The sequence below is a fragment of the Protomyctophum parallelum genome (genome assembly GCF_964188405.1).
Source record: "Protomyctophum parallelum genome assembly, chromosome: 20".
In the NCBI taxonomy this organism is placed as follows: domain Eukaryota; kingdom Metazoa; phylum Chordata; class Actinopteri; order Myctophiformes; family Myctophidae; genus Protomyctophum; species Protomyctophum parallelum.
In genome coordinates, this window is record NC_139718.1 from 33,288,637 (window position 1) to 33,311,127 (window position 22,491).

Genomic DNA, 22,491 nt, shown 5'->3' on the forward strand with positions numbered 1-22,491 from the left:
CATATGTGTAACTGCAGCTGTCAGTCAGTGACAAAGTATTATAATTTGTCTCGTCAGCAATAATTGCACATTATACTGATTATAGACAATAATTTATAGCTCTATAATACAATACATAAAATAATTGTACAATATTATAATAATGAGAACATTCCATTGATGTCTATTGACTTTGTTCAACAATTACTGATCGTCCTGATCTTTCTTGACCCTAAAACTTAACTCTAATCTTTCTAATCTCATCCTCTGACATTTTGTCTGTAGAAGAATAGAATTACAAAACCACACAGACATACAAAGACACACACACGTAAGCACACTAAAGAAGGATCTTTGCAGAAACATAATTTATAAGCATTATAAATAGCAGTCTATTGTGTTGTGACCTGAAATTTGAGATGTGGTATCTTTTTCATTTCGGATTTAGCACTTCACTGAGAATGCCATTGTGGAAGCTCAACCTCCTACACATACACACATGCTGGCCTGTCAACCGGCGCAGTTTACAAACTATGGGGTTAAATTTAGCAGGAAAACACGCAGACTAAAATGTATTTCCTCTGTCCTAAAATATATAGAGCTCAGCTACTTGTTACGCAAAGAGAGAGAGAGTGTGTGCGTGTGTGTGTGTGTGTGTGTGTGTGTGTGCGTGAGCGCAAGCAGACCACAGACATTCCTTACCCAGGAATCCAGGTTCGTCCTGTACAAAGGAGGAACCTGCTTCTACAATAAGTTATTGTTTCCGGGGGGGAAGTGTTTGTGCGTCACACCACATGTCAGTTTGGAGTGTGTTATGCGTTTGTTCCCATTTGCCAATTTACCAGGACCTGGTCTGCTCCAGAGTTCAGAGGTCAAGTTACATTTATAGCAGCTACAGTGGCACTAAGTCATGTCCACATTTAAGTTGGCGCTCTGTTTGTCTTAAAAGTAGAAATATGTTCTTTATTTAGACCAGTGCTGGAGAGAATAGTGCTTTTACCGTATCTAGATCATTTAATCATGTACTGTATGTTTAGATGTTTCTTCTACGTTTGAATGGAAGGAACCTTTCTGTCTCACTCCACCTCTGTCACTATTGTAAATGTTTGTTGTGGAGGTGTATTGCTGAATTATGCTTTCTGACAGTGGACTGGAGGACACATTTTCTAGAATTAAATTACAAAATGGACCCCTCATTCCCCACATCTTTAACCACAGAGCTTGTCGATGTGCTATTTTCTGTGAAAGATTTCCCCCTAATATCGATGCTGGGGTTTAAGTGACTAATAAAAACAGCAGAGTGCTGATAAAAAGACAATTACACCTCCTCCACCCAAAGCTATCTTCAAGTTAGCTCTCTCTCTGTGATGACAGCTGTTAATGTTGCATGATTACAGAAGAATTTCGTCAGACGATAGATGTTTCACAATTTGATTTATGAGTATTGTTTATTATCTCAGAGATAATCTGTTATCTATCAAATACATTTCATCATGACTCTCATGCCTTTGCATCGACTGCATTGTGTAATCATTGTGTGTGTGTGTGCGTGTGCGTGTGCGTGTGCGTGTGCGTGTGCGTGGTGTGTAGGTTCATCTGTTCCCAGATGCCCAATCAGGTTCTTCAGAGTATCAGCATCATTGACACACCTGGTATCCTGTCTGGAGAGAAGCAACGCATCAGTAGAGGTTTGTATGAATGAATTTGTCCGTCCGTTGTAGAAGTGACAGACAGTAGGACAGCTAAGAGGGAAACGGTGTAGGATATACAGACAGTGGGGAAGCTGAGAGGGAGACTGTGTAGGAGATACAGACTGTGGAAGCTGAGAGGGAGACTGTGTAGGAGATACAGACTGGGGAAGCTGAGAGGGAGACGGTGTTGGGGAGACGGTCAGTCAGCAGAAGAGCTGAGAGGTCCTGTGTGTACGCACGTGCATGTTTGTTCATTTCGCCCTCCCTCCTCTGCTCTCTGTCCTCTCCTCTGTGTTTAAAGGGGATGTGAAAGCATCTCTGTGTAATCTTGTTGCTACAGGTATGATTGATGATTTTGCTGAGAAGCAAAATACGAGCTCGTCTGTGTGGTCCTTAAAGCATGAAGGTTAATAGCTTCAAGCCTGATGAGAGTCAACTCAGTGTGTCTTATTAACAGCCAATAATCCTGCCTAAGTGCCATTGAAAAAGGCACTCAATGACCAACCATTTGTTCACTCAGTGAATCCCTGGATAAGAACATCAGATAAAACTGATGAGATCAAATGGAGAGATTCAGGGAGGCTATATCAGCTGACATTACAGGGATGGATTGGAGGGAGGAATGAAGCTTACACAAATTATGTTGGGGTGGATTAAGGATACTTGAGTGATTGAAGCACAGAAAAAGGATGGATAGGGAACAATGGAGGCTAGATTCTGAAGGAACACTAGAAGCCTGAAGCTGAGGAGGGGTGATGATGGAGGGATTGGCGGATAGAGGGAGGTGTGGAGGGCGTTCCTCCATCTGGAAGTGTTTAGTTCAGCTGAGGATGAATTCCTCCTGAAAACACTCAGCAGTCCAAGCGAGTCACATCGACTTGCCATCTAATTTACTGACTGACTGGCTGATTTACTGATTGACTGACTGACTGGTTGGATGGCTGAGTGAGTGACTGATGTAGTTTCTGATTGGTTGGCTGACTGAAAGATTGGCTAAAGTCTTGAGTTTTTTCCTGCTTTGTATTTAGAGGATAATCCCCCTGAGATGCATCATCTCGTTTTCGAGGGGGTCCTCGAGGGTGAATACATGTAGCAACCTGTGTGTGTGTGTGTGTGTGTGTGTGTGCGTGTGCGTGTGTGTGTGTGTGTGTGATATCATCCCAGTCTCTGGTCTGCAGATGGACCCAATGACCTCTCTAATGTATGACATCACTGCAAACGATGTCATTGTGTTTCTTTCTTTCTCGCTTTCTGTCTTTCTCTCACTTTACTGTGCAGACATGACAACATTTTGTGTGATATCCCTCTTGTAAAGCCATTTTCTGTCCACTGTCCAGTACACATACAGTACATTTGTTTCCTTTCAACTGATTTCCACGTATTAGTCATAGGGTTGGCAATGTCTATAACGTCTGCAATACTTGGCTGCCACTGTTCTCTGTATCGCTGTAGCAGCCCTACCACCACCCAGTGATGTATTCTGTCACTGGCTGGCCAAAGAACTCCAGGCAGAGTTTCAACTCATCAATGTGCCTGTGGACCACGGAGCAATCGTGGAGTAACCCAACCAATCATGACGAAACATATTTGGACGTTCCACTTCCATTGTATTTGTTCTGCAGTCTGCAACTTTGTAATTGACTGTAAATCTACGGTATGTCTCGCCAACGAGTACCTTATGTGCACTGCATTGTGGTACAGAGAAGGCATAGTCGATAACTCTTTCATGGATTACATTCATGGATTCTAATGTGAAGTTCTGCAAACTTCTGCACATTGTCAACGGAATATTGCATATATGACTTCAATCAGCAGGAGCGGTATATTGCAGTCGATGTACTGCAAAAGAGAACTGAGAAAGAAGTCAAAGCTCTCAATATAGTGGTCAATCTTTATTCTTACTCTATCTATGGTCATGAATGTGGGTAATGATTTATAACCAAAACTAGAAAAAGTGCCCTTCTGGGCACAGGTCTCCACCAGGTTATCCACAGATCCGTGCAGTTAGAGGTAAAAACACTTTTCGGCCAGTTATAGCGCCACCTTGAGGCTGAGTTGAAATTGTTCATGTGGCATTTCGTCCTCGGCCTAGTGGGAATGTGCGTGCACAATTTCACGGAAATCACGCGATGTGTTCATGATTTGCAGCATTTTGTTTGAAACTGAGCACTCCTGTGAACTTTGGAAGCCAATCTTAACCAATCAGGATGGAGTCTGAGAAATCTGAAAGACCCGTTTCGTTGAATGGCTCTAGAGAGACTGTGTACTAATTTGCGTGATGTTTGGACAAAATCTGTAGGTGTACTGTGAAAAAACTTGTTTTGCACAAAGCGGCCTCCTGGTGGCGCTATAACAGGCCGTTCTGGAAAGTTTGGGGCAGAGGTTCATGGTTGGCATCCAGGGAGTGTGTGTGCAAAATTTGGCATCGACCGGGTTAACGGTGGCCGAGATTAGCTGTTCACGGACGGACACACGGACGGACGGACACACGGACGGACGGACACACGGACGAAGTGCAAAACATACTCTCCCCACATGCCTTCGGCCTGGTGGAGACAATAATAAGATCGTGATGCAAGCAGCCGAAATGGGATTTCGTATTTTCGTGATTGGCTTATCCCTTCAAGTTCAGTCACCTGTTGGAGACTCGGAGTAGAGCTTCTAATGGAAAGGAGACAGTGAAGGTGGTTCAGGGGCATCTAGTATGGATGCTCCCTGAGCCTCCCGCTGGGGAGGAGGTCCCGAGGCAGGCCATGTCCCTCTGGGGAGGAGGCCCCGGGGCAGGCCAAGGACCAGATGGGTGGACTACATCTCCACGCTGGCTTTGGAACGCCCTGGGATCCCCCAGCATGCCCGGGAAAGGGAAGTCTGGTGCTCTCTGCTGGAAAAGTTGCTCCCGCGAACCGGCTCCGGATAGGTTGAAGATGTATGGACATCATCAACAATGCTACATCCACAGCGATGGTTTAAGCTCACAATAACTAAGTCTTTATTTAGCATATGCATGGAACTCAGAGAAAAGTGGACATGGGCAGGGTGTATGGGAACTAGAGGCTATGTGTACTGTGTGTTTTTGTCCTACTGTAGTAGCTGAGGTCATGGCAACAGGAAGTATTATTGTTTGAACCGTGGCGTTTCCTTTTGTAAGAAGGAAATAGCTATGAAATAATCAGTGGTCTTGGAATAATGAGCTGATCCTGAGTCAGGAAGACTGTAGATGGAATCGCCGATAGTGATTTTACTCCACAGAATGGAAACGTGAGTCATGTCTTTAATATGAGCCTGCAGGATTGTAGCTGCTGTACTTAAGGGGACCGTTTCATTTGACATTTCTGACAGATATACAATGAGTGAGCAGGTACTGGTTTCAGTGGCAATATATGATATGACTGTTGTTGAATGTGTGACATTATGGTTAGTGGTTGCAGAACAACACCCTCCTTGGTGTGTTTCTACCTGGAATTGTTCTATTCTTTAACCTTGTGGTTCCCAAAGTGGGGTCCGGGGACCCCCAGGGGGCCTTGAGGCAGTTCCAGGGGGTCCTCAGCTAAATGTTAGTTAGGAGGAACCAAATGGACCCTTATGGGTCTCTGTACTGTAACTCTGTACTGTAACTCAGAGAGTGTACAAATGGTTCCATTTGTACACTCTCAGAGTTAATCAATATTCATTTTACAAAATAAATTGGGGTGGGGGGTCCCAGAGATAGAAATGCCATTAAATGGGGGTCCGTAGACTAATGCATGTGAAACTGGGGGTCCTTGAAATTAAACGGGTTGAGAATCACTGCTAGAGCCGTAAACCTCTTCTCTTATGGGGGTCCCTGGCATATCTCTTCAAATGGGGGTCCACGGGCTAACTTGTGTCAATTTGGGGGTCCTTGACATGAAAAGGTTTGGGAACCACTGCTTTACCCAGCTATGGGTGGGCGATATTGCGATAAATATAGTCGAGACGATACAATGTCTCCATGATATGCTTTTGTGCACATTCTACGATTTGCAGTTATATATCTTAGAACTGCAAATCATATCTTGAACGTGGAGATTGTCTTGATGATATTCATCACCATATCTTGGTCTAAATGGTCTGTTACTCCGTTTTTGTTATCATGTAGGTGGTTGTACTGTTAAGTAACTTGAAAAATAACTAGTGCATAACAAGAAAGAACATTACTACATAAAAAATGTGGCATCTGGAGCCGGGAGTGGCTTTAAACGGAATTGAAAGTGCTTAACTTAAACCTCTTAAATTCTATCTCTTGTAAAACATATGAGTAACTAAAATGAATTGGCCAGCCAACCAGTGCTGCACGATTCTTGCTGAAATTTAGAAATGAGATCGCATCGGTGTCTGACTCTGAATCTAGTTATTGTGCAGCACTAAAAATAACAATAAAAACCAACACGAAAAAGAATCGTGATAATATCGTGGATCTTGATACTGCTTGAAAAAGAATCGTGATATCATATTTTTCTATATTGCCCAACCCCTAAATAGTTTACACATTGGTAATTTTAATTTCACTCGTTTAGCTGTGTGGCAACAACTTCACCCAAAGATACAAAGAACTTGTATAATATAGGACAGTGTGAAGATGTTAGACCATATGATTAGGGGGACGAGTCATTAGAACAGAGATTGTAATCCAGTCATTCAGTCGGAATGGTAGCAAGGTTACATGTCTTGGCTCAATGTGACAGACTGTACTTACTGTTCATAGGCCACGCCCGCCTTCCCCAGGGAGAACAGAGCTGTGAACTGGAGACACTCAACACCTATGCTGTGAGTGTAACTCGATCCTATAGGTCCCGCCCCTCAGGCCCTCTTGTGTTAGACTCCCTTGAGTCCTTCATGAATAATTCACGAAGGGAGTCTACAATGCCACGATAATTTCATAGAGTAGTCATCTTTCCATAGCAGGTTGAAATGGTGCTCACCTGGGCCTGCATGTATGCATGCATGTACTGTGGCCCCTTTTCCACCGGGGTTGAATTTTGAACCAATTGGTTCGGATCCCTAACAGTTGGTTCGGAACCAATTTCTTTTCCCTTGCCCTGAAGTGGGAACCAAAGTTTAACTTTCACCATATTCAGGTTTGAAGATGCAGATGTGATATAAACCATCATAAAAAATAAAAAGAACAGAACCAGTTCTAGAAACAAAGTTCTTCTGGTGGAAAAGGGGCCTGTATGTGTGTGTATATACTGTAGATGCACATACAGTCATACACTGCTGCTGTCAGTCAGTTTGATAGAACTGAGTGAGTGCCTGTCTTGTATCCTCCATACTATCCCGTTGGCTTCATTTCCACTCACTGTTTATTCTGTTCTCTGAACTGCTAGTGTGCAGAGAAACCTTTGTTTGTGCATGTGTGCATCGTTGCTTGCGTGAGTATGTGTTTTATGTCTTTAATTATAGCATGATAGTTTGTGCCTATGGGGGTGTGTTATTTTGTTGTGGTTGTGTGTTCTTATTGAGGCTTGCATGTTGTGTTCCATATATAGGTGGTGGTGTGTGTGATGTCATCACATTGATGTGGGCTAAGCACAGACTTTCAGTGAAAGTCTGACAGAAACAGCACCACGCCCTTGGGAACCAATCACCCTCTGTCTGGGTGTTTTTTTCTACACATAGCCTGTTTATCCAGGCGGTCTGCACTGCAAATCTTTCTGTTCTTATGGCCAAACACTGACAGTGGGGTTTAGCTAGCTTTACTTGTGTGTTAAAATGAGGGGAGGGGTGGGGGTGCCCACTGGCCAAGTGGGCAGTGGGCCATAGCCTGACAGCACGTCACGTGTTCGAGTCCCGTTCATCTCCCCCTCTCTCCCTCCCACCTTCATGTCTGTCTTCACTAATAACTATCAATGAAGGCAAAAAGACAAAAACATTTTTTTAAAGAGGGGAGGGGGGGAGCAGCCAGTTGTAAGTAACTCAAGGTTGTAGTGTATAGTACTATGTGGTGTGATCTCTCTCTGCTTGCTATGAGTTGAAGGAGAAGTGAGAGCAGGTACAGTTGTTCTGCTTCCTGTCACATTGTTATTGGGTAACATTTTGGACAGATGTATTTCATGTTCTAAACCAAAACAATTTGGAAGGGGTATTTTTTTTTTTTTTTTTAAGATATTTTGCGTTTTATTGTTTTTTTGAAGGGACAGACAGTAGGCTGACAGGAAACGGGAGAGAGATGGGGGAAGACATGCAGTAAAGGCCGTGTCGGGCTCGGGAGTCAAACCCGCGGCACACTGCGACTGGATTACCAGTCGGGTGCCCAGACAGTTACGCCACCGCCTGGGCCGGAAGGGGTATTTCTAATGATATTATTATTTTTATATATTGAAATTGATCTGATCTGATAGTGTCTTTCTTTATCCAAAGCGCATTACATTTCACCCATTCAGTCAGTGTCTTCCAGTCAAGAACACTTGAGGAAAGCACAGGAAACTTCTCTCTTCCGCCCTGAATCACATGAAGTATTATTAGAATTAGTGGTTATGCCCGCCAAGGCTTTTTTTGTTGTTGAGCACAGCGCATGTTTTGAATTGTTTTCAGTGGTAGAGCTGAAAACACCAGCAGCGTGAAGTGATACTCTGAGTCGGTGTCTATTTTGAACTGCCACACACAGTTTTTTTTTCTGGATGCTGACTGTTGAACTAGTTTCTACTCTGGGCGTTTTGTAGCGTTTTTAGGGGAGCACCTTGTCTTTTCAACTGGGAAAAATTGGTGGACACACAGCCTAAATGCTATAGACTGTGTGAATAAACTAAATATTTTTTACAAAAAGAAGATAAAGATAACAGCCTCTCTCTCCTCTCTCACCATTCCAGGTTATGATTTCTCCGAGGTGTTGCGTTGGTTCGGAGAGCGGGTGGACCGGATCATTCTGCTGTTTGATGCTCATAAACTGGACATCTCTGATGAGTTCTCTGAAGCCATCAAGGCCTTCAGAGGACAAGACGATAAGATCCGTGTTGTCCTCAACAAGGCTGACCAGGTAGGATAGCATACAGTATAAATTAGAATGTAATTTGTTTAAAGTTCAAGTGTTGTGGACTACTACTACACACTGTAATAGAATAGACCACAACATTATGATGATTATGATTAGGGTTGTCCCAATCCAATCACGTGATCGGAAATCGGAAGCCACAGAAAAACGTGATTGGGACATCCCTAGTGTCAATAATATATCCATATTCCATATCATGATATTAGACTGGATATTGTTTGTGATTTTGTATATTGTTCCATTGTGATATGGCATATGTGATATATAAATATCGGATGGGGAAAAATCGGTATCGTCATTCGACCAGATACTCAAAATAAAATAATCTGAATCGGATCGGGTGAAAAATAAAACGTGATCATTCAGGACACCCCTAATTGTGATTATTATGATCATGCTATTTATTATGTTGGTTTGTGACTTCATACAAAAACAAAGTTCATGACGGTCCCAGTGAGATACCAGTTAGAGGACCAGTACATGACGTGTCCCTGTCAGGACCAATATGAACCTCTATGGTACTATGAACCTGATATGACTCCCCTCCTCTTCCACACCTGTGTCAGGTGGACACCCAGCAGCTGATGCGTGTGTACGGCGCCCTCATGTGGTCTTTGGGGAAAGTGATTAACACACCTGAGGTGTGCAGAGTTTACCTGGGTTCCTTCTGGGCCAAACCCCTACAGGTCACTGAAAACAGGTAGGCTATCCTACTCACCTACTGCACCGACCTATCTATTTACCTATTCATTAACCTACAACTTACCTGTTATAACTGATGTACCTACTAACCTACCATATAATAAACCTACGGTATAATAACCATCCTCATTCATTGATAAAGGACCAATGTAGTAGAAAGTAGTAGAAAACAAAGCTAACATCTATTCATTCTTTCTGAGGCTACGCCCCCAGAGATACCTCTGATGCTATGTGCGTTCACAGTTCACATAAAAGCTACAAATGGAACTAAACAAAAACATATGATTGATTGACACTTCACTGCATCATTGGAGTGCTAAAAGAGATCAAGCCATCTCAACTTTTTATTTGTAGCACATCACGCCCGCCATGTAGCAACATCGTTTGTAGCTTCATGTTGCTGAATTCCATTGAAAATGACTTTTAGCCTGTTGTCGCTGCTAGCGTGAACGCAGCATGACAGCTTCTCTGAAAACAGACTGCCTGCTGTTTGTTAACTCTGCTAAGCCTCCTCCCCTTCCTTATCTTTTTCCTCCTCAGACGTCTTTTTGAAGCAGAAACCCAGGACCTGTTTAAAGACATCCAGGGCCTTCCTCGCAATGCAGCGCTCCGAAAACTCAACGACCTCATCAAGAGAGCCCGTCTGGCCAAGGTGAGAGAGAGAGAGAAGGCCACTTAACAACCTGGCATCCCTATTTTGTGCATGTTCAAAAGTAACGAGTCCAAGGAGCAGATCAGTGAAAGCAGACAGTATTTCTCTGATCCTCCTATTTACAATTACAATTTAGGCATTTAGTCCAGAGCGACTTACAGTATGCAAGGTAAAAGTGGACCTTATCTCTTCCGTAGTGTTTCCCTCGCTGGGCAGACAAACAGGAATCTAGCAACACACACACACACACACACACACACACACACACACACACACACACACACACACACACACACACACACACACACACACACACACACACACACACACACACACACACTCACACTGGTGAGACCATGTGAGCTTATCCAGTGTTCTCCAGACTGAACTTTCCTCAGCTTCTCTCTCCTCAGTCCTCACCCTCCCTGCTTCATAATGGAATGTATGATACACACACACACAAACTGTAACTATGCACTATGCATAATTCACAGCAATATATCCATCACACAGACATTCACTCACTCACTCTCTCTTTCTCTCTATCTATCTCTCTCTCACACGCACACACACACACACACACACTTTATTTTGTGCATGTTATTATAGGGTGAAATTGTGTAAGTAAAAATAGCAGATCTACAAGTACATCAGGTGTTTTTGCTATATTTAATGAGGCACCATCGGCTGACACAGCTGGTTTGAGTTGCATACCAGTAGACTTAAAAATCCCTGTCAACATGCGATACGACAGGAGAGAGCCATCGTGTCAATGTATGACACAGGAGAGTCCCCTCTGTCGCATGGACAGACTTGGCCTCAACACATCACCTGTTTGACGCAACTGGTGCAAGAATGCGTTGTCAGCCATATTCAAAAGTAACGAGTCCAAGGAGCAGATCAGTGAAAGCAGACAGTATTTCTCTGATCCTCCTATTTACAATTACAATTTAGGCATTTAGTCCAGAGCGACTTACAGTATGCAAGGTAAAAACAAGGTAATACATGAAATGCCTAGAGATCTCATCATACTGTAGGTAAACCAAGAACCTAATCAGTCTAAAGTAAACAGTATAATATAAAAAAAGAAAAAAGAAAATCATCTGTACATTGAAACTATAGAAACTATAGGATGCCAGGTCAACAACTGAACCTGCCATTAGTCTAAATGACATGTTAACCTTCATGTTAACCTTTACAGTACATAAGCCTGCAAGGTCGTCAAGGTTAGGGCTGTCGGCCCGTGTCGCACGTGCTGTCGGCTAAGGTGCAGTCTGAAGAGATGAGTCTTCGGATTACAGCAGAAGATTGGGAGTGAGTGATGTTTTAGGGAAGGTGTTGGCAAAACTGAGAGAGCCGGAGGGGTTGTAGGGTTGGATCAGGCTTTCAAATATCTGTCATACCTTTGGTTGCCTTGTAAGACAACATCAGTATTTTGTACTTTGCGTGGGCAGTAACTGGGAGCCTAGAAAGATAATGACACAGGGTAACCTGATAGCCAATGGTTAGGGCAACAACGAAATTGGCTCCAGTGCCCAATGAATCCTTGGCCGGCGGATCATTTGCTGCAAGTCACTGTTCTTTTCTCTCCCAGTCTCTTTGATTGACAAACAATGCCTCCAAAAGTATAAAGAAAAGAAAGAAAGATGCTGGGTGGAGGAAGCGACAGAACCAGAGCAGAGGCGTTGAGACGTGGTGCTAGCTTCTTCTCCCTGTGGTGTTAAACAGTTGAGTGATGTGTTTGTCTTCCTGTGTTTGTTTTGGCCTGCTGCAGATTTCACAGTTCGGGTGGCAGAAACTCATTTCTGTGTTTTGAGCCTGGCTGTTCAGGAAGACCACATGCTGGTCTCAGATCAGTACAGAAATATACAGGGGTCTATACAGAACCAAGATACATGTTCCTCTGGAAATTACTTTAAAAAATCATTTTGGCAGCAAATATTTTATTTTGACTAGTTTATTTTTTTCAATATAATGTATAAGTGTTACTTAAATATAAGTATCAAAGAAAAAAAAGTAAACCATGGCCACACAATGCCAAATTCGGGACACTCATGGACAAACGGCAACCTGCCAGCACAAATCGCCATTACATTGCTAGGCTTGTGCCATAAAGTCTGAATGGTCACGCAGCATGAGGCTGGATGGCTACACCACGTGGGCTTCAACGTATTTCTGCTCGTCTGTCTGTGATCAGTTCAGTACTGAAAAGTTCAAGCCCAGGAAATGTTTTGGTAGTACAGTGGATACATCTCAGTATCTACTATCTACAGTATTCAGTATTCTAAATGAGTCTTTGAAGGTAGCTCTTATTTACTCTTGCCTCTTTTCTGTCACCCAGTGCTGTTTCCGAAGCTGTTTTTCCTTACAGAGAAGTACTTCCTACAGGAAACTTCCATTCCCTCATTAGTTCCCTATGCAACAACAGACGGCAGTGGCCACCTTCCATGTGTCCTTGATATTGCACTTCTAATTCTAAGGGGACGTGCTGGTTTTACGTATTCTTGAAAATGTGTCATCACTGTGTGTGTTTATCAAAATCTGTTTTGATTGATTGTTAAAAGGATCCCTGGCTAATAAGACTTTTATGCCTTAAAACATTATACTTGCCCTCTATTTATAGCTAAAATCACGAAATGAAAAACACTGTAAATATTTTATTTATCCTAGAAATAGTATGTTTTTCACGGAATAGGAGCCGCTGCGGTCGCAAGTTGAGGATGTCCATGTGTGGACCAGCCTAAGGAAGTTATGGTATGCATGTGCTAATAAAAAACAACTTAATACTTCCTAAGGTTCATATGCAATATTGCAATATTTTAAATACCTATTTATTACACATTTTATTAGCAAAATCCATAGGGCTGGACCACACATGTGCAAATGACATCATCAACCTGCGACAGGTGTTTTCCCTATTGAGTGAAAGATGAACTATTTCTAAGATATGTAAAATATTTAAGGTGTTTAGTGTAGTAAGCCAGGCATATAAATCTAGGTCAGGTGGGTGGACCGCGAACGCTTTCGAGATTTTAAAGTGGTCCAGAAAAGGTTAGGAACCGCTGTAGATGATGAGGCCTAGGGGGTCTTATTGTTTGGGTTCGGTACTGAGTCAGGTTCAGCATGTGGATCGCTGGACCGGCTGGCCTGGATCATGTTTTCGATTCTGTGTCTTTCGGCAGATAAAGAAGTGAAGCTCCCTGGAGAAGTTTGAACGACTGCAGCTGTCTTAGAGGCTAGAGCTTGTTTTTTTTTTTGTTTTTTTTAATTGAACTCCCGGAACAGAGGGGAGAACAAATCCCTGGGACTAAAACCAATAAGAAATTGGACACGTATGTGATCGCATGGCAGATGTTCTGCAGACAACTAAATGTCAAAGAAATATTACATTCAGAAACATAGAAAATAGGCTGTTTCAATGGGAACTCTTAGAAGTACAGGCTGTACTGGGCACTGCGTGCGCAGGCGCACACACACACACACACACACACACACACACACACACACACACACACACACACACACACACACACTTTGTGGAGAGTGGACCTTATCTCTTCCGTAGTGTTTCCCTCGCTGGGCAGACAAACAGGAATCTAGCAACACACACACACACACACACACACACACACACACACACACACACACACACTCACACTGGTGAGACCATGTGAGCTTATCCAGCGTTCTCCAGACTGAACTTTCCTCAGCTTCTCTCTCCTCAGTCCTCACCCTCCCTGCTTCATAATGGAATGTATGATACACACACACACACACACAAACTGTAACTATGCACTATGCATAATTCACAGCAATATATCCATCACACAGACATTCACTCACTCACTCTCTCTTTCTCTATCTATCGCTCTCTCGCTCTCTCTCTCACACACACACACACACACACACACACACACACACACACACACACACACACACTCTGCCGGTGTAGCTTAGTAGGAGCTAAACTTTACTGACCACATGTGAGACATTCCTCACAATCCACTGAATTACTCTACTCTGTTCTACCCCCACCTCCATCTCTCTTCTGTTCTTTCCATGTTTCATCCCATGTCTAACCTCCCTTTCCTTGTCGGTGTGATATATTGTAGATATGTACTATGGAATGTGTACTGCGGTACTTTGACCACATTGTAACACCTTGTGTCTCTCTCCTCTTCTGTCTTCCTTCCCTCTGTTTCCCTCTTCTCCCCCTCACTTATTTTCTATATCCTAACCCTCCTTTTACTTGGGTGGGGGCCATACACCCGTATGGTGACACAGTTATTAACCTTTGATTTGGGGGAATTTAGGTGAGGAAAGCGGATTCAGAAAAGCCATAAAGAATTGCATAGGATTTAACCACTTAAACCCCATTTACTTTGTGGACTATCCCCTCCCTTTTCCCTCTAGTGCTGCATGATTCTTGCTCAAATGTGAATCTCGATTTTCCTCCACAAGAATTGAGATCACGATTCTCATGTTTTCCATGAAAATATTTATTGTCTTTAATCTGTAGTTGCTGAACATTACTACATTCAAAATGTGGCACCTGGAGCCAACTACCGTGGCTTTAAACGGACAACATCAAAGTGCTTGACTTAAACCTCTCATAAAGTCTCTAAATGTTCACCTAATACGACATGCCCTGAACAGGGAACTGGAATTCATGTGGTTAATATTGCTTGTGGCAAGTCATATGTGTAAAACAATGTTTAGGAATTATGAATACGTCAAAAAACGGAAAACTATTGTGTTGTTGGACACAACCATTGCTTACCGCATCTGATATGAACTCTGGAAAAATGTGTTGTGTAGTCACAGTGTGTACTGATGGTGCAAGAATATCGTCTGGTTTAAAAAGTGGACTAATAGTGCTTGTAAAGGATGTGGCTCCACACGGGATGTGGACACACTGACTATGCATTGCTACTCAGGGAATCATTTGTTGCCAAAGATATGCTGAATTGTTAGATGTTATGGACTCTGTCATGAAAGCTGTCAATTTAGCCAAGAGAGCTTTTCTCTCATTTCTACTCTGAGCTGCTGCGGCAGAAGAACACACTGCTCAACTTGACCATTCTGAGGTTGGCTTTCACAAATTCACGTGTTGTCAATCATGCTTGTTGGAGAAACCACACCTATTTCAGTGTTGATGTTTAATAAATGTGTCGCTTCACAGCGCAGTTTGAGCATTTGCTGATGGTCTTGTGTGTAATGCTGTAGTATGAACAACTCAAGTAGGGTGTTTTTAAGTTATAACATGCAGATAAGAGGTTTCTTTCTGTATCTTTATCAGATAAAGGGTCCTTCTTTGGCCTGAAACATGTTCAAGACCCCTGACCTATATAATAACTAGTTATTGGCAAATAATAGAACAGCATTGGCAAATAATAGAATAGAGTTCTAGGAACAGTCTGGTATGACATTACATAACTTTACTGTAATGCTGCCTTGGAAACCAGGAACAACTAGAAAAAGTGCCCTTCCGGGCACAGGTCTCCACCAGGTTATCCACAGATCCGTGCAGTTAGAGGTAAAAACACTTTTTGGCCAGTTATAGCGCCACCTTGAGGCTGAGTTGAAATTGTTCATGTGGCATTTCGTCCTCGGCCTAGTGGGAATGTGGGTGCACAATTTCACGGAAATCACGCGATGTGTTCATGATTTGCAGCATTTTGTTTGAAACTGAGCACTCCTGTGAACTTTGGAAGCCAATCTTAACCAATCAGGATGGAGTCTGATAAATCTGAAAGACCCGTTTCGTTGAATGGCTCTAGAGAGACTGTGTACCAATTTGCGTGATGTTTGGACAAAATCTGTAGGTGTACTGTGCAAAAACTTGTTTTGCACAAAGCGGCCTCCTGGTGGCGCTATAACAGGCCGTTCTGGAAAGTTTGGGGCAGAGGTTCATGGTTGGCATCCAGGGAGTGTGTGTGCAAAATATGGCATCGACCGGGTTAACGGTGGCTGTTTTGCACAAAGCGGCCTCCTGGTGGCGCTATAACAGGCCGTTCTGGAAAGTTTGGGGCAGAGGTTCATGGTTGGCATCCAGGGAGTGTGTGTGCAAAATATGGCATCGACCGGGTTAACGGTGGCCGAGATTAGCTGTTCACGGACACACGGACGGACGGACACACAAACACACAAACGGACGGACGGAGTGCAAAACATACTCTCCCCACATGCCTTCGGCCTGGTGGAGACAATCACAGACTATCAATATACCGTATGTTGCCCAGCTCTACAACCACTCAAGTTTGTCATGATCTTTTCCAGGTGCATGCATACATCATCAGCTATCTGAAGAAGGAGATGCCATCTTTATTTGGGAGAGAGAAGAAGAAAGAGGAGTTGATCATGCGCCTCCCAGAAATCTACACCATCCTCCAGAGAGAACATCACATCTCACCTGGAGACTTCCCCAATGTCGCCAAGATGCAGGTACAGAGTAGCCAAGAGTCTAATTACACGTGGGTGTCACACATCAAAATATCTTATCTACAAGCTCACATTGTTGTGATAAGAAGATACATCAGTAGATACTAGACAGTAGACACACACAATTTACAATTACAATTTACAATTTAGGCATTTAGCAGACGCTCTTAATCCAGAGTGACTTACATTAAGCAAGAACAAAAAGCATGGGAATACATCACATAACAGCATTTATCATGAAACATGCGTAAGCTAAGAAAGTAACAGTGGAATATCTATATAATGAAACTATACATATAAACTATACATATATACTACTATGCTATACATATGTACTATGGCGTGCTATGACTATATACAATGCAATTATAGTGCTGTCTACATAACATGCTATAAGTCTGTATCAAATGCTATCTAAGTCTACAGAAATGCTATCTAAGGGGGTAGGGTAAGTGCTATGGGCCATGATGGACACACACACACACACACACACAATGCAGGTGCTAGTTGAACTGTGTCTAGAGATTCAGGCCTGTAAGGGGAGGATGACCATGACTTTGTGTGTGTGTGTGTGTGTGTGTGTGTGTGTGTGTGTGTGTGTGTGTGTGTGTGTGTGTGTGTGTGTGTGTGTGTGTGTGTGTGTGTGTGTGTGTGTGTGTGTGTGTGTGTGTGTGTGCTTATTGGACTGAATGATACAGAATGTTTGATCCCTGGTGAGCCATTTAGTCCTATGACCTTTAAAGAAACTGCCTCATTAATTCACTTGCTTGATCACGCTCTCACTCACTCACACACACACACACACACACAGATGTATCTCCTGCTCTGTGGAGGTTTCAAAAGTCACAGAGGGATTATCTTGCAGGACACAGTGTCCGTTTGGACCACAATTCTGTTCTTGAACTGCATGGGTCTGGTGGATCCAGCTGCTGTTTTCAAAGTTCAGTGCTTGTGTGTGTGTGTGTGTGTGTGTGTGTGTGTGTGTGTGTGTGTGTGTGTGTGTGTGTGTGTGTGTGCGTGTGTGTGTGTTCTTCCTGTGGGGTTCGTCTGCACTAACAATGATGATCTGATTATGACATGTGACATAGATGTGTACATTCAACAATCTCTCCCTCCCTCCTCTAGGACCAGCTTCAGCACTACGACTTCAGCAAGTTTCCATCTCTGAAGATGAAGTTGATAGAGTCTGTGGACAAGATGTTGGCCAATAAGATTGCTGGCCTCATGGCCATGATCAGAGAGGAAGAGTCAAATGCTCCTCCATCCTTGGTGTCCGGCGGGGCGTTTGAGGGTTCTCAGGACGGTCCATTCGGTCAGGGCTACGGCGAGGGGATCAGTGCCGGGAAAGACGCGGAGGACTGGATCGTGAGCCGGGACAAGCATCGCTACGACGAGATCTTCTACACGCTGATGCCCGTCAACGGAAAGATCACCGGCGTCAACGCCAAGAAGGAGATGATGAACTCGCGCCTGCCCAACACGGTGCTGGGCAAGATCTGGAAGCTGTCGGACTGTGACCACGACGGCATGCTCGACGACGAGGAGTTTGCTCTCGCTCAGCACCTCATCAAAGTAAAACTGGAGGGCTATGAGATTCCCAGCGAGCTGCCCATGCACCTGATACCACCTTCGCACCGCAAGAACCCCACTGCCGACATCCTTTACAACCATGATGAGGACTAGCAAGACACCTACCTAGCCGGTTGGAGGCCCCAGCTAACTGATTGTTAACATGGCTAGCCAGCCAGCAAAGAAAATGCCTCATCCATAAAGAAAGTATACAATTCTGATGTTACACAACAAGAATCTCACGATTATTGTTTTCAACAACCATGACAAAGACTACCAGACAGCTAACTAATTTGCCTGTTAGCATGCCTAGCTAGCCAGCAAATCAATTAATTAAACCAAAGAAACAAAGGTCCAACAAACACAACAGCAGCTACAACATGTTTTTGTTAGTTATTTTATTATCTATCATGAAGCAAAAACCCCACCACTAATATTCTAGTCTACTGCCCAGCAAGCAATTCTATCTTACATGCTTTAATTTGCCAGTAAACTCATCATTTAAAACAAACTTAACTAGCCAGCTAGATACCTAGCCAGCAAACATAACTCAACAAAAGGGGGACATTTGCCAGAATACCACGATTAACTATTCACCAAGTCACATTTAACCAGCTAGCTAAAGACATGAATAGCTAAAAAAAATCTAAATTTCACAATATTTTGGACTACTTACCGGTCAGAACTAAGAAGTCTTTATTACAAAGCAACACAAACTTATCGTAATGAGGTTGTCTGTTTGTTTTATGTGTATATGAACTATGTATATCACTCTGCAAATTTCTCAACCTGAGATTGCTGAAATGGCTCGGTTATGCACAACCCTAGATTAGTAAAGAGAAATTTCACTCTACGTATATTAGTTTCAAATCATGAATACATTGAATATGGGAATTAATCTATTAACCAATTCCTTATCAATGTGGAATAAATGTGTATATTTTAATTATTTCTTTTTTTTGTTTAGTGAGGTATTTTGATGCATTTTGTTTATTTTGACAGATCTCTGAAATATGACCAAAACTATATTTTCTGACTTCTGAAGCTGATATTGCCTTAAGATTTGTATTTGTCTCAATGTCAGGATGCCAGGGCAAATATTGGTAGTGATGTAGAAGGGTCATCTTTTCTTAACAATAATCAACCATTTATTGACATCACAGCACATTCCAGTCCAGGAGAGCTCTGTGCTCACAGGGTACGTTGAATCATCCCTATTCGGCACCAGTTTGCCCATCATGGATTGTCTCTAAATCCAGTTGCCTGTGCCCATCTTTGCTGAGGACACAAACACACACACACGTGCCTGCAAGTTGCCGCATGTCCTTCAGTCAAATCTTGTCATTGCCTTCCTCTGTCTTTCTGTGAAGGACAGGAAATTGTAGAAGTCTAGTGTGACGGCATGTTGTTGATGCCATGTGGCATGCGGTTGGTGCACATACCACATGGACGGAGCAAGGTTTGACATTATAGTTGATTTGTGACCTGTGTCACACACACACACACCCTACTTTCCCTTCCCTGTCTCTACACATTGTAATATCTATCCATAATACAGTATATAAACAAACGATTAATAGTTTTTATGCCATGATAATGTTCTCTGGTCATCTGAAAGAAACCCTCCTCACCTTCTTAGTCATGAACCAGGAAAAAGGGTTCATGGACTTAATACAGTGAGGTCAGAGGTCATTCCCTGTCCTGTTAGCATAGCAGATGAACTGGAGGAGATGACAATGGTAATGATAGTGCTCCTCCTGTCTCAGGCTCCCTTGGGGAGAAACTTTCTGAAATTATGTCCTAGTCAACAGCTTTGCTTTGTTTTGTTTTTGTGTGTGTGTGCTGCAGTTTCCACTTGGCCTCAGACCTTACATGATGCCATAGCATCCTCCCTGCATACACGGTAAATTAATGTGCTCATTTATCCATTTGTAACTCTTTTAAAAATGAACACTCAGGATTTCCCTGTGTGTTCTGCTATATAAAGCCAAAAATATGTAACGAACTACCAGAGTAGTAAAACTGAGAAAAGAAAAAAAGATTGAAATGTGTATGTATGTTATGCTGTCCTGACTCCTGACCAATACAGCTTTCTGCACTAACAGTATATTATTGTTGGTACAGACGGAGACGGTGTATCATCATAGCATTTCTAAGTTTCATTTCTGTTTAGATGAAATCCAAATCCTGGTCATGACTCAGGACATGTAGCCTACCCTTCAAATAGGAACTCCATGGCATTAAACTGGGTTATACGTTTGCAATGCAGGCCAGAGGCAGGAATTTCCACACACCAATCGTGAAGTAATAGTACGTGTTTAACCACTGACACCTGAGGTAAAACAGTAGGCTACTATTACATCACAATCAGGGTGAAGCTAAGTGAGGCAATCGGTGCAACCTAGTTGAAAGTTTCAACCTGTAGAGGCCGTCGTTGGAACAAGTATACGTACAGTGTTACTCAGCATAGTCCTCTGTCATTCCTGCAAACCCAAGCCAAAATGAAACGGCACTTTAACTACAAACCTTTATAACCTTCTTTCTTTACAACTGGAGAAACCGTGCAAATCTACAAAACATCTTTCCTTATATACGGTATGCACAAATTCATAGGAGCTGTAAAATCGTCAAATCATAATAGAAACATCACAATTGTGGTCATTTCAGTATGTTTGATTCAGAGTTATCATTTTAAATGACAGGCTTCCTGGTGGTCTTATGATGGGAATGTTACTTTCCTTGAGGATCCTGCAGTTGGTCACAGTTTAAATTCAGTGCCTTTTGTCTGGAAGAGAGTGATTATGTGATCAATCCAGAGCTATCAATAGAGTTAGCTCAGGCTGTATTATTATTATTTTTACAGAAGTTATATTTGTGGGCCTTATTATGTAACAGTGGTCTCCATAACTTAACTAGTCTAAAGTATGGTTCCTAGCTGCACCAAGTGTATCATTTTGGGAATGGATGGTCAATGGTCATGCTTTCCATTGCTGTAACGAGAAAATGAAAAGCCTAAAATTTGAAATATTTTATAGTGCTTGTGGTGGAGTGCGAAAACTCTTCTGCTCGGTTCCTGGTGCACACAGACAGATGCCCGACTTTATACAGTTCAACTTTGGTAAAAGCCATATAGCAGGATTGTGGGAGTATAGTTGTAGTGCCCAGTGGCCTTAAATGAAAGTTGCTGTGTTTGTAGTTAATGGAATTTCTATAGACGCAGTCTATATAGACTATGCCCTTTATTTTCTCCCTTAATCCTTGAAAACAGTAGAATAATTGTAATACTGTGAAAAGCCTTGACATTGCACTTAATGACTGATTTTCACAGATTAGTCATTGACAAGAACACTCGTCATAGAGGTGCACCCAGCAAGGATTAGGCATCACAAACCACAGGATCACATTCAGATATGGCCATATTCTGGTTGTAAAAATAAATTGTTTGACGTAATCCTGACTGGTCCGATGCTTGAAACCTAAACCCCACACACATAGGCTACATACATGTACCTGTCCATGGTGACCTGCCCTAATTTGTACACACCAAGGCAGATCTTGAATATCAATCATCATGGTGCAAACTGGGGTTATGATCAGTGATTAAAAACCTGTGTTCTTGGCATTAGTGAATGGGACATTTCCCAAGCCTGTTTTACCTTGTTGTCCTGTGTACGAAACCTGGGCAGAACGGTCAGCTTTATTCAGATCAGTTTTCAACAATGTTCTCAATGTAAAGGTCGCTTACTGACGCTGTACAGTAGGATGTTCTTTTTGTTTTGTTTTGGCAAACGGCTTGAATGAGACTTAATCAACTATTTTAATGTAAAAAAATAAATGTATATGGATATATTTTGATTTTGATCTATTTTGTATTATCATTTGAACAGATTAGCGATACTCTGTCAATGTCTTTTATGCTGATGATGCGACATTACTCCCTCACTTCACCATCCTTCATCACATTCAATATTGAATGATCACTATAACCAAGAGTCCTTTGTCCACAGCTTAATGCTGTGCAGTCTATGGGTGATTCAGCTGTGAGTTTAATAACTTAACGGTTTTGATGAACAATATCAACTTGAGGTTGTTGGCCAGAATTCAACGTTTTATACTGATGCAACTTAAATAAACATTTGTTCAAATTTTCAGCCTGGATCCTGCAGATAAGCAGAGAAATATCAAGACTGAGGCAAACATACTAATGAATAAAAGACCCTCGTCACACACACACAGAAGAATAATTGTTCTTAAATGGTTCAAGACTTTATGGTTCCACCTGAACCAAACATCGTTATGTCTATGGCATCACAGAATAACTAATTTAAGTTCCAGTTAGTACCTTTATTTTTCTGTGTGTATATTGCACATTAATCTATTCAATCTCATCTCCTTTCATTTAAGACCCATCCTAGATAAATGTTACTAGTATCCTCCCTTTTAAGATT

General features: G+C 42.4%; 1 protein-coding gene across 1 annotated transcript in view; it reads left to right on the plus strand.

Annotated features, from left to right (window-relative positions):
• The window catches only part of ehd4 (EH-domain containing 4), a 31,987-nt gene extending 10,089 nt beyond the window's left edge, over nucleotides 1–21,898 (plus strand). The window contains exons 3-8 of the mRNA XM_083792426.1: nucleotides 1,570–1,667; nucleotides 8,498–8,664; nucleotides 9,246–9,379; nucleotides 9,922–10,033; nucleotides 16,313–16,477; nucleotides 17,600–21,898. Of these exons, the coding sequence (XP_083648552.1) occupies nucleotides 1,570–1,667; nucleotides 8,498–8,664; nucleotides 9,246–9,379; nucleotides 9,922–10,033; nucleotides 16,313–16,477; nucleotides 17,600–18,157 (1,234 nt within the window). The 3' untranslated portion in view covers nucleotides 18,158–21,898. The remainder of the gene's footprint in view (nucleotides 1–1,569; nucleotides 1,668–8,497; nucleotides 8,665–9,245; nucleotides 9,380–9,921; nucleotides 10,034–16,312; nucleotides 16,478–17,599) is intronic.
• Nucleotides 21,899–22,491: the final 593 nt, after the last annotated feature.